This window comes from Cyclopterus lumpus, chromosome 20 (genome assembly GCF_009769545.1).
Source record: "Cyclopterus lumpus isolate fCycLum1 chromosome 20, fCycLum1.pri, whole genome shotgun sequence".
Taxonomy (NCBI): domain Eukaryota; kingdom Metazoa; phylum Chordata; class Actinopteri; order Perciformes; family Cyclopteridae; genus Cyclopterus; species Cyclopterus lumpus.
In genome coordinates this window covers 6,495,100-6,514,092 of record NC_046985.1, presented here as the reverse complement: position 1 = coordinate 6,514,092, position 18,993 = coordinate 6,495,100, and the positions used below count along the sequence as shown (strand labels likewise).

The following is an 18,993-nucleotide window of genomic DNA, read 5'->3' as shown; positions in this document are numbered from 1 at the left end:
CCTTCTTATGTCAACCCCCCACTGAAAAATAAATATGTTTAAAGCTCGAGCACTGTGGAAGCCATTCCGGCTTCAACTTGGCAGGGAGAGAGATGGGATTACCAGATGAATTCACTCAGTGAATGTACTAGTGTGTGTGTGTGTGTGTGTGTGTGTGTGTGTGTGTGTGTGTGTGTGTGTGTGTGTGTGTGCGAGTGCGTGTGCGTGTGTGCGTGTGTGTGTGTGTGTGTATGTAAGTCACTTTGCAGAGGCTTAAAACTTACTTGGAACAGATCATTCATGACAGGGGACATTACGTGACCTTTCTATTTCCCTTCAGCCATGCAGTTGCAAAGAGGCACTTTTCTTTGCCATATCTTCAAGTGAAACTATGAGATCTCAAAGCCACCGAATAATCCAGAAAAAATATTCAAACTTCTTCTTTGATTTCGTAAACGCTGTATTTATCTTTTTACCCAAAGAGGCTTCACAATGTGGAATTATGTATCAATGTCTTCAAACTGCAATGGGAGTTTCATTGTGTACGGGAATCGCTGGAAGTCAACGGCTTCCTGGAAAGGTTTCTGGGGCGCTTTAGAAAGAAGTCAGCTGTATTAGCAAAGTGTGTGAAATGTGTATCTACACGCTAAGAATAACACAAACCCACTGGTATTATTTACATTTCATTTAGCTGACGCTTTTATCCAAAGCGACTTACAATCATACACCGTAGACACAGCTACGGGGAGCAATTCAGGGTTAAGTGTCTTGCTCAAGGACACATGGACTAGGACTAGCACTGATCCCTCTGATTGAAAGACGGACCTGATAACCACTGACCCACAGTCGCCCTATATTATCTCTGAGAGAAGCCCACTTCTTAAAACCAGCTAGATTGAGTGTTCTTTGTAACAGTCACAGCTTTGACACATCACAACTGTTCAATGCAATGAATTAAAGAAAAACATGCAGTGAGGAAAGAACTGCTCGTTCCCCCTGATAGTGAAGGAATGAGGGCCTGTGATGCTTTGCATGAATGCAGCTCGATTGCACAACAAAGCCTCCGGAGTGGTGAGACCGACCCGCGGAGTCGGCCCCTCCAAACAGCTGCCGTGTCCCTGAAGAGGGCCAACGGCCCTCAGCTCAGAGTTCAGCAGCTCTCCCTTCCGACTCCTCCGAATGTCAAGAGTTCATCTGAATAAAGTTAAAAGTGAGAGCAGGATTTGGCTCCCCGCCCTGCAGCGCTCTAATCGAATCCATGAGCAGGCAACCTGCACGCGCTCGCAGAGAAAGGCAAACAGGATGCTTCTACTCGGGTAACTCGGATGAAAGAGATTGTGTTTTAACACAGTTTGAATTCCTCTCAGCTGGTGCCGGAGTCCGCTGCAGCATCCACATCCACCCTGGGCCGGGTCACGCTGCAGCAACACACCCTAACTACAGAGACACGGAGGCTCCTGATCCCAAATCAATGTCGAACCAACAGAACAGTGATGGAGCATGCGCTCCGTCTCTGAGGAGCGCACTAATGATGTGTTTGAGTGCGTGCGTGACATTGCGTTTGCCCTTTTGCCGCCAGTTTTTTCTTTTTTGATCCGAAAGCATGAACGCATGCACTTGATGGCAAACATATGCCTCACAAAACCCACCGGCAGCGACCGGAGGAGCAGAGAAACGAACCGACCCTCTCTGCACCGGAGCACTTTGTTCTTGATGATCATGCATGCAGCATCGTGTGTGACACATTTTGCATTTAAAATGCAAAATAACACTTTGTGGTAATTTATCGTGAACGTACAAAGAAGAAAAGGCGAAGAACAGAATGGACCATATTGCTTTCCACAGGGGAAAGAAACAAGCTAGAAATGCAAGGCAAAGGGTCTTGTTGCCAAAATTACAGGAAACATTAATGGGAACTATTAAACGTGGTTACACTGAGGTCTGTGGATTACTCAGCGTAAGACGGAGACTTTTTCCTGGAAAGACATGGTGTTGTTTTATTGTACTGAAGGTAAAGAATCTCAGGGACAATCCTCCCAAAACCTGAGAAAAATACAACACTGGTTGTGGCTTGATACCACTATAGGTGCATGTTTGTAATTTGGGTTAATTGACCATTTAAGCTTTTACGCCTCATCATTCTGGTCTGGTCTGGTTCACTGCCGGCACACAAGTCCAATTTTAAAAAACATCTGAAAATGGGCCCGAATGCATCCTGTACGCCACACAACCCCCCATGGTGCACGTGTACGAGGACACTTGTCCACTAACCAAATGCATGTGAACTCTTTCTGCACCACAACAGTAGGATGTATGATGACGCCAATTTTGGGTTTGAGTAACTTCACATTTTTGAGGTCCTCGCGGCACGATTTGTGCGAGTCAATGTGTTTAAGTGACTCAATTTCAGTGAACGAAAGGGAGAATCGAGTTTCTAAAAACTCTTGATCTGGTGAGCTCTGTCAGAGGCCGTTGGGTATGTGGTGAGGTGGAGCTCACAGCCTGTCAGACACATTTATGTTCAACTCAAAAACCCTGCAGAAGCATTGGCGACCATGCTAAATATCAGGACTGTTGAGGCTCTGGCTGCCCGCTGCCTGTCCTCACGTGAAGAATGTGTCTTTCGTGGTGTTAACCAGATTCAAGGAAAGAAAAATCCCAAACACTATAGCGGTTTCATTCTGAAAACCAGAACACGTTCCATGATAAGAGCTCCAAAAGGGACATTTCACTCACCGAACCTCTTGTATCCAAAAGACTGTACTTCCTCCTCGTCTGCAAAGTCGTCTGTGTGACATAATCAGAAACATGACATAAGTAGGTCATATGCACACTACTCGGCGTGCACTGTGTCTAAAGCAATTGGTAGGACAGTACAATCAAAATAAAACATAGAAGACACGCTACAGGGCATGCGGCACGGAGCCAAGAATTCATAATGTTATCCTTGAGTACAAAGACCTCTGTTTGGCAGAGTGGAGGCAGCCAACATTGGAGATGGTGGAGTATCATCTCTTGTCTGTCTGCATGTTGTGTATGTGGAGATAGGAGGTCCGCAGAACTGTAAAAACCACAGGCTGCGGTTTCTCTGGGTTGTTGACAATAAACCTTAATTACACTCTGCTGCACTACACTGAGCAGAGCTGGGAGAACATCACTGGTAATGGTAAACAGATGGGATCTAGAGGGGAGACAGGGTTGAGCCCAGTGTGTGTTTGTTGGTGGGGGGTCAGAGGGGGTTAGAGTGGTATTTCACCTCAGTTTCTCCTGGTAAAATAAATATTGAGAGTGATCGATGCCCCAAATACAGTACGTTGCTTTTAAGAGGTGGAGCGTCAGCATAAATACAGTCTGGTCATCGTCACTCAAAGCGGGATATTTGTAGGTTTTTTTTGTTGTAAAAGAAAACATGGTTTAGTCTTTTATGTCTTTCAATTGGAATGAACTGTGTGGTGTAAGAACATTTTAAAAAAAAATCATCCAAGTATTTCACAACTTTCTGCACCGCAGTACCGTAATGTCATCCAGATGTGAATCGCGCACCACAAAGAAATACGCACGGGAATCTTCAAAGAGTGGCATCTGTGCATTTGGAAAACACACACGTCTACAAGCTTCAGCTGCACGTGAAGGAAACGTACCTTTCATGGCGTTTTTCTAAATCGTTGATGGTTGTAGAAGAGATGAGGACCCCTGTCACTTTCTGCGCATCTCAGCATCCAGTGCAAATGGTGCAAACTTGATCCACGACACGCACTAATAAAATAAACAATAACTCTATGAGTATGTCTTCATGTCTTCAGTTTAAAATCCCATCGTCTCAGCGCTCTTGCTCGCTTAGTTTCAGAAGAGTTTTTTAGCAGGAGTGATGTGATGTTACCGGAGCCTGGAGGAGGGAGACGTGCAGTCTTTTTTACTACCAGAGTAAAGTTACACGGAGAAACGAGATGCACTTCCGGTGTGGCTTTCAGAATTAAATCACATTTCTGCGTAAAACTATGTATGAAAATGAACTTTTACTTTCGCAATTTAATAATTCATTTTCAATCTGAATATTTAGCTTTGTATCTGGATTCTTCCAAGAACAAACTCTAAAGTAAAGGAATAACTGCTGGTTGCCTAACAGCTCCCAGGCAGGCGTATTCATAACCCTCTGTAGAAAAAAACAAACAAAAAAAAGGCCACACTCTTATTTTGAAGGCCGTGCCTCAGTTCCGGTTCATTCCTCCCTACCTCATCACCAGCTTCCTTTGGCCACGACCCCGGGTCTCGCTCCGCAGTGACGGTCCCGTCCCCTCCCGCTGCGCTTGCCCTGTCCGGACGGAGGAGGTGCGGACAGACTCCGGGACGTCGTGCAGCGTCGCCGTCCTCCAGCCGGAGATGAGATTAGGTTACTGGGGGTTGATGGCAATCACGTCCCCGGGTAGAAATCTGGTACCCATTAAAGATAATTTCAACGGTTTGAGGAGGTCGAGCGACACTGAAACGGTGACATTTCAGTGCAGTTCCTGTGTGTTTTTGATTTTTTTTTTTTTACATATTCACATTTCGTTTCCTTTTAGGATGAAACATGACTTTCATATTCATGTGATATTCCTTCAGGGCCATTTAGCCTCTCTGTGGTTCTCCATACTCATGTGGTTTGGGGTATTGTATCAACTGATTTATCACAATAACTCCACATTCCTAGTAATACTAATGCAAAATGTCCATATTTCCAAAACATATTTTATTATAGTTCAATTATTGTTAACCTGGTTAAGGGCAGGCAACTTTTTAAAGGAAAATCCTAGAAATAAGTCTGTATCGTATAATAGCGTCATTTAAATCAAGACAAATGACAAACAAATACTTGCCTTACTTATTTTATTGATGAAATCAACATTGATATAGATGTTTGCGTTTTAGTGCTATATTATCTGTTTGTAGGCATAACAACGTTACAGTGTGTCATAGGACACAAGATTGATTTGCTTTGCTGTGATACATAATATCTTTCTTAAACTTTTTTATTAGATGATATATATATATATATATATATATATATATATATATATATATATATATCTGTGTGGATACTTTTGCCATAACAATGATTTCTGTGGCACAAAATGCTCCCTACGGGGCAACAAATACTGACGATAAACTATCAACATTAGACTGCAAGGTTCATCGGCCATTTCCCTGTGACTCCTCGAGGTGCAGTGATCATTTCAACAAGTCCCGTCTCCATAATCTCTCCGGCCTGCAGATGCAGATCACTGATCAAAGGCAGAAAAACAGCTGCATCGGACATCAAAGAAATTAGACAGAGCCACTTTTGCGTCTGCAGGTTAATGTCACTGATGTTAATCTTTTTGCCCTCGCTCAGTTCAAACCAAGTGATTTACAGGAAGAAGATACAGATTACACCGACCGTCACAGCTATAAAATCATCAGAGCTTTAAAAAAAAAAAACACACATAACACAGACATCCAACTCAGATCTGTGTTGCTTCATTCTTTGGATAACACATCCTTCAAACAGGCTGCGTAATAGTTGGAGTTTAACCCAGTCCACCACATCTTAGATTCCAGACTCGCCTGAGATGATAAAGCGACTAATTACTTGTTTTCCTAAAGGCTTCAAAACTGTTATTTTACTGTCGGCTATAATTGGAGCAGCAGGCTGGTATTAGGGCCCAGATAGGGATCGTGGCACGCTGATAAAAAGCAGCTGAGGGTCAGGTATCTTGCAATCCTGCTCCTGCTGGTCCTCATTCAGAGGTTGGGACCCCATTTGCTGGGTCAAGGCTTTTTTAGCAGTGGGCTCAGATTAACAGCGAGCTGAGAAAGCACACAGGAATTCCACATTCGCCACGCCGCTGCCCGGGTTTAGATATCACGATAAGGACAACTACGATTGTCTTGTGTGCAGCAGGGGAGAGTCGCGGCTGCTCGAGGCCTGAAAGACAGGAAGCAAGAGCACTTTTTCCTCACGCAGTGCTGACACAGTATGATGGATGCTCCAGGATTTAAATACACAGCATATGGCACTTGATAGGAAGTTAAAAGCACACCCAAAAGCTTAGCATGCGTATTTGCACATGTGTACATGCAGTCCTTCTGCTCCTCCGGTTGCCCCACCAAGAGCATGCCAGAGGGTGCCCGGTCTCTGCAGGAGGCTCAGGCTGATGGAGATTAGAGCAGAACGTTTGACCTGAGCAGGGCTTCAGGAGTATGTTGGGACACAATTAAGTGAGATTTACCTGCAAACAATTGAGCATGTAATGTTTAGAGTGCATTAACTCACGTCTTAAGCTGATCTGTAGTTATGCCGTGCGTGTGAGGCTTAATTATGCCAACTCACTAATAGGATCTGTGCTGGTGAGCAGATCCATACAAATAGAACAATCCAGAAGCCTAATTCTCCTTTCTCCAACAGCACAACCTGCTGCTTTTGTTCTGGAGTCTGGGTGTTTTCTCACGGCCGTCAGAGGTAAAAATAGTTTTGAAAACTCTTGAGCTATATATTTTAGTTTTTGCTCTGCATTAATGATCACACTAAGTCCTTCTGTCACGGTGGACTTGGAGGAGGTATTTCTTCACAGGCAGCTTCAGATGCAATAGTCATTTTCCATCAGGTTGATTTTAGGACAGTGGGATATAACACAAGCAACCTGAGAGATACAAACAGTGGAGGTCTGTGTTGTCAGTGAAAGTTAAGGAAAATAAATAGCATCAGCATTGAAAAGATTCACAATATGACATATTTATTTCATGTGGGCAGTGCCAGTTTGATACATATTATTATTATTATATATATATATATATATATATATATATATATTTAATTGTGTTGATTGACTCATGCACATAAAGGAAGTTGCACACTGTTGCTGAATGTCGACAGTCCACCAGGTGCTCCAACAAGAATGCTCTAACTTATTTACCAAGGAATGAATACATATTATTTATTTAGTTATTTGAGCTTGAACTTTTGACAATTTATAATACGCAATTCAATTTCATTGTTTTCTGGTTTATTATCCTTGTTGCCTGCAGTAGCATCATGTTTATCTGGCTTTACACTGATGTGATATTCCATGCTAATGAGTTCACTCTGGTACGATAAATTGCTCTTTACATTGTATGTATTATGCTTGCTTGTGTGACATATGGAGGAGGAGAAACTAAAATATGTATCAACACTGTAATTAGTTCTGAAACACGACCAATAATCAGCTTCTAGTGTGCATATTGATGAGAAAAGAATGTAAAGTTACGTTAAGCTGTAAAAGCAACAAACCAATGTAATGTGTACGTTTTCTACTGTTTAGTAAAACGAATCGGCCCTTACTGATAATCTGGTACGTTCTATTATATTTTGTTCTAGTTTCCTGTGGAGTCCTCTTCTCCACTACCGCCTCGCCATTGGCGCACGACAAAAGGGAAGTGCGATGACGTCAACCAATGAGATTATAGCTTTATTCCGTGGGTTTTGTTCCGGAGTGGCCTGTTATTATTTTTGAGTGGCAGGAGAAATCTCGGTGAGTAATTGTGATCGCGATCAAACAGCCGTTTGTTTTGTAAAGTAAACCGTGCAGGCTGTGATGTGAGCGGCCTGCTGACTGATCTGCGTCGCTGTTAACAACTCGCCGTCTCCCTTGGGTGAAGGGGGAGGCGGTTCACGGGGGCGCGCGCCCGCGCTCTCTTTACTCGCGCACGAAACGTCCACGGGCTGTAAATATCACACTCTTGTGGACGTGATCATCTCCAGAGATCCGACTCACACATTGGACACGAGCGGTGTTGCTCGTGTTGGCTTTGTAGGCCTGTTGTTTACGTGTAAACAACACGGAGTACGCGCTCTCTCATGGTGGTCTTCCCGTCAGACCACCCCCTCCCCCCAGACACAACCAGGATTATCTGTGTGTGTGTGTGTGTGTGTGTGTGTGTGTGTGTGTGTGTGTGTGTGTCCCTTTCTCCTCCTGCTTCGCCACTTGTTTACACCCCAACAAGGCCATGGACATGATAGCAGAGAGGATAAGGGTCCTCCACAGGGCTCCTGTTACTTTTACAATGCACATGCGCACGCGCACGGACACATACATGCGCGCACGCGCACAGAGATAAACATGTTAACCGCTGCTGCTGCTTCTCGTTTGTTAAGTTGAGTGTCACCTAAAAAGCCACCAGATGGCGCTGTAGCTCACTATACTAATCATTCCTTTCCTCCACGTAGCTCCTCCCAGGCTGACAACATGGATATGTATGCTGTGCCCAACCCCGAAATACCAGAATGTCCACCGGGGTTAGAGTACCTGACTCAGGTAAGAAGAAATGAAGCAATTTTGTTTTTGTTATGTTAGTGCCATTTCGTCCAGTGGCCCGTGACCTCCATAATGTTGGTTTCCTTTTGTGTTCTCATCAAGAGCAGAGGAAACGAGCAAGTATCACTGACTCTTTCATTCCCTCATCGCATCACGCTTAGGATACACTATCAGCAAATAGTCCAGTGACAGTAGAAGCTGAATGTGTCCTCTGCGACCCCCTTCATCAAATTAATTCATTTTAAAACATATTTCACACCCTACATCTTAAAATAAAGATATTGTAATGCAGTGATGCTACAATAGATGGGCCTTCTAACGTGTCGCTGTAGGAAAAGCACAGGTGTTAATAATGAAGGAAGCTGCTTCAGTTGCTACTTGCTGACTCACTGCCACTACAATAGACCAGAGCCATCTTTAATGGTATCAATAACAGCTGTGCTTTTGCTACAGGTGAAATGGTCTAATGTAAAACATATATCTGAAACCCAGCTACTGTGGGCCTCTACTGCCATTCCTCTGTTGGAGTTGTTATACGTGGTTAATAAGCACATACTAATGTCCATAAAAAAGGAGAAGACGTCTAATGAAAGAAACCTCTGCTCTAAGGTTCTAGGCCCTCCCTTCCAACTACACCCACCCAACTGCTGCATCTAACAGGCAGAAATGCATACAGTTGAACCCAGTGTGTGGTTGTCTTGTTTCCTAGGTGGATCAGCTACTCATCAAACAGAAAGTGGAGCTCGTTGAAGGTAGAGTGTGTAAACGTGCATTGACCTCTGCAAAGATATATGATTCATGCTGCCAGTTATGCTTAGCACAGATGAGTTTTGCATTGGCTAGCAACGAAATCTTCATTTTGTATCGTTCGTCCGCTCAGCCCTCGTCGGTTTTGAGAGCAACAACAAGTACGAAGTCCGCAACAGCTTGGGTCAGAACGTGTTCTACGCCGTGGAGGAGAACGACTGTCTGAGCCGGCAGTGTTGCGGCCCCATGCGCTCCTTCAACATCCACGTCCTTGACAACTTTGGACAGGAGGTGATCACCGTCACCAGGCCACTCAAGTGCATGGCATGCTGCTTCCCTTGTTGTCTACAAGAGGTGGGTGAGAAACTGTAGTGGTCCGGGTGTTTCTTTTTCTTCACCATATCCATCATTGCTTACTCTCAGTGTTTTTTCACACTCTGTTACAATCCCTCGCTCAGCTGGAGGTGCAGTCTCCCCCTGGTAACACGGTGGGGTACGTTAAACAACAGTGGCACCCGTTCTCCCCCAAATTCATCGTCGCCAACGAACACTCCGAGCCCGTGCTGAAGATCAACGGGCCCTTCTGTGGATGGAGCTGCCTACCTTGACTTTGACACAGAAAAAACATTACGTTTGTGAAAACAGGACACGGTGACATTCTGGCCCTCCGGACATTTATTTTGTGTGTGTAGGGGGGGTTTTGCAAGGGATCCTCCTCGTGCTCCGAAGCAGGAAATATGTTTCCAATCAGAGCGGGCGGTAGCTTGGATGAAGCCGTCGCACAGGGCACGCTCTTGTGTGGTACAGTGTGGCCATTGTTGCACGGCTCAGCTGGTTTTATTAGATTGAGCAGTCAAGGGGATTTGGGTCAGTGATACAGACCTTTTACTAGACCCAGAAGAGGGGTAACTGAAGCATGATATTACCATCCCGGTTCTTCCCTTGCTGCTTTGAAGTCAAATTCAAGTTACTGTGGCAAAGGGCAAACAGTTGAAATTGGATGGGATTATGAATTGTTCCATGTTTTCCCTCCAACGAATTTGATTGATCTTCATTCTAATGCAACGCACGTCTGCATCGTGTCCTCTCTTGTGACTCTTTCTGCAGATTCTGACGATGGATGAAGTCAGTAAGATTGGGAAAATCAGTAAGCAGTGGACGGGGCTTCTCCGGGAAATGTTCACAGACTCTTTATTCCAATCGTCTATTCTCTCATTACGTCTAATTACTTATGTGTGCAATACTTTCAGTTATGACAAAATACCTGTTTTCATGTGAAATACTAAATGAGACCTGTGGCCTCAAATCATTTGTAAAACCAATAAGAGTGGTTATCGCAGGTCTAGACCATACTCTTAACTTTCTTTATATTATAGTGATTACTTACTGTCATCAGACCCACCAACATGTGAATAAATGCTTACACGATAGTGATTATTTTCTAATGTTCAATTAATCAAATGTGTTATTGTTGAATAGGAGCAACTACTGTATGAGCCGTTCCAAGCTGTTCTCAAGTAGCTCTTTTCATTGACGTGTGATTAAAAAAATTGTATAAAAGGCTTTCATTTTAATTCATTATGTTTGTTACTACACCCACGGTTAACAGCTTCAGGTGAATGGCTTACATGAAAAGTGAGAACATAACATGCGCTCATTTCCTTTCTCACGTTTTCCTTCAAGGACACTTGTACTCGGCAGGCTGGATTTTTGCAGCAAACATTTTTTTACATTCACATCTCATGAGAGCGTTAAGGAATGCTACTTAGAAAAGGTGAAGGTGGCGATCACAGCAGCTGGTGAATTAATTACTGAGCAAGGCTGAGTGGTTTTACATGACCGTTTACAAGGTCTGACCATTGTAACAGCCCCAGTTTCAAACTGTAATCAAGGACCGTCTTTGGAGGGTCAGTGGTTCGTGATGAGGAATGGAGTTGATGATTAAAGGATAGAAAACCAAAAGAACCGCACACATCACAATATATATATGTATATTTCTTTTTTTATTGAAGTGTTTCCATGGACTATTTGCACAATTTAAGCTAAGCTCACAGAGTTTGTTTGCATTCATTGCATGACTGAAAGTAATTCACAGCATTAGTGCAAAAGTATGGTTGTTTTAATAAATACATAGTTGACTGGAAATAGCTAAACTCCCTTTAAATCACATCCTGACTTTCATTTTTGGCTTTTAAACACAATCAAAGAGCCTTCAGAGTATGTGGCACCAGCATATTATAATACATTCAACCAAATCTTAATGGCGAGAATGTAATTCAAATTTACTTAAGAGTTGAACACCAACAACTTAAGCCATGCAAACAGTAGGCTGCAAAAAAACATCCACCAATTTTTCAGTATTTAATTATGTATTTAGTCTTAAAAATCAAGTTTGTAAAAATAGGCAAACGCTGTTAAGTCTACACTGGAAATATTAGCTTTATTATGGCAGTTTATTATCCTTTTTTCTTTTTACCAAAATAAAAGCCTTAAAAGCTTTTAACACTAAATATCTCTTAGAAAATGACTTAAGATGGGTGTTTTTCCAGTTTTCATGATGCTACAAAAGAGCTCTTGATGGCTTTAATGTTGCTACAAAACTTTACTTTTACCATCCCTAATCAGACTAATGGCCCCAACTACAAAATCCTTTTTTTATTTTACACTTGACTTTTTGACACGTGTAGAGCTGTGGAACCAGCAGCAGAACCAACAGCGAGAAAGATCAACATTAAAGTTGATATACCAGGAATGGTAAAAGACGTCATTATATTTGGATGATTTATTTGTACAACATCTCCTCCAAAAGATTACTTGTTCTGAGTATCAGGTGCAGGTGTGTATTTACTGTAGTAAGCAGAAGCCGTCACTATAATACAGTCGCATGCATTTCAACCTGAGTTTGTTCAAAGACATACAATGTTATCAGAAACAAGTATTTCAATTCAAACCAATGGCATAAGCAGCTATCGAGTTTGTCCAGGTTATTCTTAAATGAAAAGCTATCTCCCTCTTGTGGACGAGACTGGGACACATCAAGCCATTACCAATCCATTGAACAATACTATAGTAGTCCTATGGTAGTTCATGTGTCAGTTAAAACGCACAAGTACGCTCATATAGCACACAAAGCAGTGCACATGCACACAAGCACACACGCATTATTATATGTCGACAAATTGTTTAACAGACCAAAATATGAATCAATAAATAAGGGCTTTGAATGTCTGAACTAGAAGATACTACATTACACACATCTTTTAGTTCGCACACAACAGAGCTACAAGCATTGTGTTCTTTATAAATAAACACTATTAATATGACCAAATTACACACGTGCTATTTGGTACAAGTCTTGCTTTCACAAACTGTATAACAGCACTTGCCTGCAATGGTGTTCCCTTTTCGTGCACTTGTATATGGATGTTATCCTATTAGTCAAGTTTTTTTTCGTAAAAGTAGTAACAAAAGTTTCTGGGATCTGGGTCCCAGGTGGGGTCAGCGAGCCTGATGTAAACACAAATGAAAGCATCCTCAGAAGCATTGTCGAAGAACACCGCGCGGTGCATTCACAGCCCAGTGACGTGTGTTTACAACCAACCTGAGCAACTAAGACTAAAACAAACCTTCCGTCTCGTTTTTTCATGCAACATTTGAGCATTTCGGTAACTTGGTACTGTTTGAAGGTTGTTCTATGCTAGGGCTGATTATCATGGCTTTGTGGCCTTGTTCTTCCAGGAATGTTTGGACGCTTACATGGACTTCTTGTTTGGCTCCTAGTTGGTAGTTTCAAAGAACGTGAAATCCTGTGGAGAATCATCACACAGGTAAAAATCTTAAAATCTCTGAGTGTTCTAATCTAATCTATTGTATCTGTCTAAGTGTCTATATCTATGTATGTGTCTATGTGTTCCTGTTCCTCTCTGCATTCAATCTTCTGCATGATCTCCATCTCCTCTTCGTTTCACCTTTCTCTGCATTCCTCCATTCCTCCAATCCTTGGATAAAAGAACAACAACAAGTTCAAACACTTCATCTATATTATTTTGATAATTAACAATCTAGACTTCCGTGCTCTGTTATCTCTTGTATCAATCACTAAACTCTAAGATACTCTTCCATACTACCTGTTCCCGTATGGGCAGAACTCATCTGATGCTGAGGTCAACAAGGCAGACAGGTGCATGATGAAGGTCAGTGATGGAGAGACAAATGCTGCTGAGAAGGAAAGTTAAGACACACAGAAACTCTCCAGTCCAGGCTTCTGGCTGAAATGTAGGCTATTGTCTTGGGAAAATGTACACGTTAATACCAGTTATTTATTATTTTTGCTTTCACAGTTTTCACATTCTACCTCATTAGCTCAAAATAACCTGGAGGTGGGGTTGAATAGAGCAACGCCCTGTCTGGATCCTCTGCTTCTCTAGCCACCAGCGGCATCATCAATGGCTGGTCCTCTTTTGTCAGTGCAGTGGTTATGAGTCTGGCAACCAAAGTCCTGAGGCAAGGAATACAACAACATCCACAGAGAACCAAACCCACGATCATCATGGCTAATGTAGATGATCGACAGAAATAATTGTTTATACTTCCCGAACCAATTCTCCAACATGTCTGAGAAGTAGTCATTCTATGTTTTCTTTTAATCTTCTCAAAAAATATTTCTTAAGGAACTAAATTATCACATAATTATTATTATGTGGGAGGAATCAACTATTAAATGCGCTTCTGTTGTCCAACGGAGTCTTAATTACTCGTCCAATCCCATCTATCTTAAATTTATTTCTCTCTTAATTTATTCATCTCTGCGGATTATATTAAATGTAATTGATCAACTCTATGTTCTTTTAACTATTTCAAATCCTGCTAGGATCTGATTGCGAGCTGGTATTCGTTCGGCTCTCTTCTCTTGCTCGAACACCTAGATCTATTTCTGGGGGGAAACAAAACTCTTGCCCCTGGGGGTGCAGTTAATGGCAAGTCTAGTGTAGTGAGCAGTGCGATTCAGTGTCGTTTGTGAACATCTTTCTGTGTTGCGGTCCTAACTCTTGTGCCAATGTTTCACTGCTGCACCTACCACAAAAATAAAAAGTAATAATTAATAATGGGAAAAAAGTTACCGACATAATTTAACAGACACTACCACATTGTACTGCTATCATAACATCAATACATCAATTAATCAAAAATCAAAGCAAACAACAAAAATATCAGTGGGAAAAAATGTACGCTATGTTAAAATAGTCACTACTATAGTTATTGTCGTCGGCATATACCAAGTAATCCAAGAGTAACACATAAACAATATACTATTAAAGAAAAAGTCAATATATCAACAATAAAACCCTGGGTACGTACCAACCAATCAACAACCAATCTTAACAATATTCAAATAATAAAAACGTATTTAAAAATTGGTTATCTATATAAAAAAAATGTTCGACCGTAAAACGAGAACTGTATTTAAATCAAAAATGCATGCATGTCCCGATTCGAACTGTCATCAAATGAAAGACCAACCAATCCAAAACTACTCAAATAAGAAAAACGTATTTAATCAACTTAAAATTGTTTATCTAAATGAAAAAATATTCGTCAATTAATTGAGAACTGTATCTAAATCAAAAAACGCATGCATGTACCAATTCAAACTGTCATCAAATGAGAAGCCAACCAATTCAAAATTATTCTACAAATCAAAACCATTCGTCCATCAATCCAAAACAGTAAACAATTCGTTGGGAATGTGCTTATCATCAATATGATTGCCGAAGTGTGTGACAGCTTTCAACACTGCTGGAGAATTCCCTGGCCAAAATTAGAGGCGCAATCAGACCCTCTCTGTTTCACCACCCTAACCTTGGCACAAGGTGGCGCCACACCTGGAGTAAGATTTATAGCTGTTTTATTACCCCCCTTTTATGGCCCTTTGTCCAAAAAACACTTTTCCCTCCAATTTTCTCAGAGAACACTTTTAACATATATAACACATTATTACCCAGTAATATATTTACAACGCGTATCAGTAAAACCAGTATCTCTGCCCAGTATCTTCTGCCGCATCAACCGACTTCTTTTACTGTATTACTGTTTTTTCTCCTACTTAAATTGTTCCTTCATTTAGTTTTCTGGCCCGTGGTAATGGATCCGCATACTCAGGCGTCGTCTAGATATAGATTCCTAAGCGTGAAATACATGCTAAGTTAGTTCTTCTCCTCAAGCTTAATACATCAGGCGTCGGCAATCCTAGATTTTATAATCTGGTTTTCTAGCTGTAAAATGCATGCTAAATTAGTTCTTCTCCTCCGCATAGCATTCCAGCGTCGTTTCAATACCCATATTCAGAATTTATTGTGCTCTCGAACAGAACTTAGAGAATCAAAACATATGGGGCACAATAAACGACCGCCGCCAATCTACGAACTCCCCGTCTTTCTTCTCACAGTGGACCTATCTCCTTAGAACCCACTGGCTATCGCCGAGACTTTAGTTCTGTTCAAATTATAACGCACCGTGTATAGAAAAAACAGGATTTTTTACTTACTCAACAGACAAAAACAGCATATTCAACATATATTCTCATGCATCATCATTCATTCAATCAGATATATATCCTGATGACCCCTTCATTCAGTTTAGCCTTAAGTCTATACAGTGTTCTACACTAAAAAATGTAAACCTCTTTACGACAAGCTGCTCCTCTTCACATCTAAATGTTCCTAAATAAACTAAAACAGTTTTCGGAATAAATCAACAGGCACTGTCTTACCTTTGTGCATGTGCAAGTATATATAAAAAACCATTACAACTCTACAGTAGTATTTTTTTACAAGACATTAGCACACTGTACTCTATTTACAACGCGTTTGCAGTAATACAGAATGGCAGTTCAGCGACTCCATCTGGCTCTTACTGTGTTATATCAACTGGTTATCCAATATTTAATTGTCCGCAAATTTCGTTGTCTAGCCCGGAGCTTTGGGGCCTCAACCGCAGGCGTCGTCATAAGCAATTTAAATTTCGGTTTCTAGCCATGAATTCCTTGCCTAGTAAATCATGCGTCGTCTTTTCCAGACCATAATTTATCCGTGCATCCAAACAGAACCTGAGAATAAGTATATAGACACAACAGAGCACCCGTCGGTATAACTCAGCGAACTTCCAACATCTTCTAACATCTTAGCTCCTACAGGCATATCAGACTTCAGTTCTGTTGGAACTCAAAACGCACAAGTGTATGGAAAACCAGTATCTAACATATGGAATATTTTCGCTTCCCAGCGAGGACAACTGGCATGCACATAACTTCCAGTCAACATATATTCATTCATTCAACAAACAAATATACTGATGACCCCTTCACCCCTTAGGTAATAGTTTAGAATCTATGTCGTGTTTCACGCTAAATTTAAAACCTCGCACAACCAGCTCTGACCTCCCCACACCTAAATGTTTCCTGTATAATCTACACAGACTTCGGTAAAACGGGCTCTGCAGACCGTGATTAATCAGCGCTGTGTGTGGGAAAGTTCAGAGAGGCCGTCCGAGAGGCCCGAAACAAAGTTCAGCCTTCTCTAAATCATGCTACCTGTAGCCTCGAACCACTCCTCAAAACACAAGGCTCACTCAGAGGCTCCAAGTCGGGAATCACCAAATTGTAAGAGTTCAGAGAATCTCGAGCTACCTGGTGCTTGGAAGAAGAAGCTCCGAAGCCATCCCTTCAACCACCTTTTCTAATTTTGCAACATCATCAAAATTACAACGACCAAGTATCTTATGCCACGTTTGAATGTCATGACAACCATACACTTCATCAAAATTTTCATCCTCTGCAGTGCTAAGGTAATACAGCCTACCATACACATCCATTTTGAATATGGTACCATCCTTGTGGACCAGCAAGTCATTACCATCCTTGAAGCGGACCTCAGCTCCGTAGGCTGTCGCTGCTTTGACTGAAAAGATGTTTTGTGGAAACGATGGGATGTAGAGTGCTTGCTTGAGCCTCGTTTTCACCTGTCGTCCCTCGCTGTCCAGCAAGTAGACTTCGGCGTCTCCCCTCATCTTCGCCATCCCATTAGGCTTGTTTGTTGTATTTTTAATCATCACGATTATTTATGTGGGGAAACCGAATCACTCGGAGAAAACCCACAAAGATGTTGTTGAGATGGGGGGGGGGGTCGGGGGGTTTAGGCTTGTTTGTTGTATTTTTAATCATCACGATTATTTATGTGGGGAAACCGAATCACTCGGAGAAAACCCACAAAGATGTTGTTGAGATGGGGGGGAGGGGGGGGGGGGGGGGGGGGGGGGGTGGGGGGGGGGGGGGGGTGGGGGGGTCGGGGGGTTTAGGCTTGTTTGTTGTATTTTTTAATCATCACGATTATTTATGTGGGGAAACCGAATCACTCGGAGAAAACCCACAAAGATGTTGTTGAGATGGGGGGGGTCGGGGGGTTTAGGCTTGTTTGTTGTATTTTTAATCATCACGATTATTTATGTGGGGAAACCGAATCACTCGGAGAAAACCCACAAAGATGTTGTTGAGATGGGGGGGGGGGGGGGGGGTCGGGGGGTTTAGGCTTGTTTGTTGTATTTTTAATCATCACGATTATTTATGTGGGGAAACCGAATCACTCGGAGAAAACCCACAAAGATCAAAGATGGCGTTGAGGTTGACGTGGGTTAGGCTTGGGGGGTTAGGGGTTAGACGTCTACAGGAGATCTTCAGGCACATACAGCTTCTCGTCAATACGAGTGGTCTCGTCTGACGGCCCGGAGGATGTCAGGAAAACTCAGGCAGCTCCTTCTCCTTTGAGAGGGCTGGAGTTAACCTGCTGATTTTCAGACAGTCATCGAAGCGAGAAGCCGGTATTTCCTGGAACACCTCTGGAACTCTGGGAATTTTCAGGACTTTTTTCCTGATCCAGGATTGTACCTTCTGGACGGCAGGCTTTGACGTCTTCTTGAGCTGCCCCTCCAGATCCCATATCGCTTTCCTCTGGTCGTTGATCGTCTTGATGTATTTAGAGATGAGCTGGTCTTGCCTCCTATTCTTGATCTCGAGCTGCATCTGATCGTGTACAGTTTGAGCCAGTTTCTTAATCTCGGCCAAGGTGGGGTCCTTTGGGTGCACCATCACATTGGCATCGGCATCACAGTAGCGACTTTGAAGAGCCAAGAGGCTTTTATGAAATGCAGGCTTATCTGAAATCAACTGCATGGATGCATCAAGGTCCGCCTTGATGGCATTCTGTTGGTGCTTCAATGTCACGTTCTTCTGCTTCTCCTTCCTCAGATCCGGCGCCACAGCCTTCAGTTTGGCTTCCAGGCCTAAGATATTATGGTTCTGTTCCCTAACTGCTTCCATGTACTTGTCCAATTCCAGAGATTCTAATTTCAGCTTGTATATCGCGTCACCTAATTTGACCTCTAGATCCTTTCCCAACTCGAGCTTCAGTCTCTCTTGGACAACAGCCATTGAGTTGTCTTTTTGTTTTATGGATTCTTCAAATTCATGAATTGTCTTCCTGTAATCGAATATCTCTGAGTTTTTCTGTTTAATGACTACTACTTTACTCTTGACAGTCTGTTGTAAGGAAGTCAATTGTTTTCTTAAAGAATCCATTTCATTGAGTTCATCCGTTCTCTGTTCAAGTCTGGCAATGTCATCCCTTGTGTAACAGAGTTTATTGTAAGTGGATTTAACCAAATCCACCTGTCTGTCTTTCATTTTGACGGCTTCGTCTTTTTCAATCTCCATTCTTTTAAGCCTCACCGCTGTCTCTCTGTTGACTTTCTGTTGAGCGTGCAGGGAAGCTTTAACGTTACCCATTTCTTCCCTGGACGCTGTAGAGAACTCCTTTAATTGGACTTCCAGAGCAAACACATCGACCTTCAAACAGCTAATGACCTGTTCCTTTTCTGACATCTCCCTCTGGTGCTTTTCGATCAG

General features: G+C 42.4%; 2 protein-coding genes across 2 annotated transcripts in view; one reads left to right on the top strand and one right to left on the bottom strand.

Annotated features, from left to right (window-relative positions):
- LOC117749681 (collectin-12-like) overlaps positions 1 to 3,698 on the bottom strand; it is a 29,210-nt gene extending 25,512 nt beyond the window's left edge. Inside the window, 4 exon segments of the mRNA XM_034560380.1 lie at positions 2,716 to 2,766; positions 3,621 to 3,633; positions 3,635 to 3,664; positions 3,666 to 3,698. Coding sequence (XP_034416271.1) covers positions 2,716 to 2,766; positions 3,621 to 3,633; positions 3,635 to 3,664; positions 3,666 to 3,698 — 127 coding nt within the window.
- Positions 3,699 to 7,449: 3,751 nt separating this feature from the next.
- LOC117749623 (phospholipid scramblase 2-like) lies at positions 7,450 to 10,568 on the top strand. Its single transcript, XM_034560288.1, has 5 exons — positions 7,450 to 7,508; positions 8,204 to 8,291; positions 9,001 to 9,043; positions 9,172 to 9,392; positions 9,497 to 10,568. Exons 2-5 carry the CDS (start codon positions 8,223 to 8,225, stop codon positions 9,644 to 9,646), a joined length of 483 nt encoding a protein of 160 aa, XP_034416179.1. The 5' UTR covers positions 7,450 to 7,508; positions 8,204 to 8,222; the 3' UTR covers positions 9,647 to 10,568.
- Positions 10,569 to 18,993: the final 8,425 nt, after the last annotated feature.

What these genes read in the sequence shown, in the direction of transcription:
- LOC117749623 (XM_034560288.1), top strand. Translation starts at nt 8,223, where the DNA reads ATGGATATGTATGCTGTGCCCAACCCCGAAATACCAGAATGTCCACCG. An exon ending in GGTTAGAGTACCTGACTCAG is followed by an intron (nt 8,292 to 9,000) that starts GTAAGAAGAAAT and finishes CTTGTTTCCTAG; the next exon opens with GTGGATCAGCTACTCATCAA. An exon ending in TCCCTTGTTGTCTACAAGAG is followed by an intron (nt 9,393 to 9,496) that starts GTGGGTGAGAAA and finishes TCCCTCGCTCAG; the next exon opens with CTGGAGGTGCAGTCTCCCCC.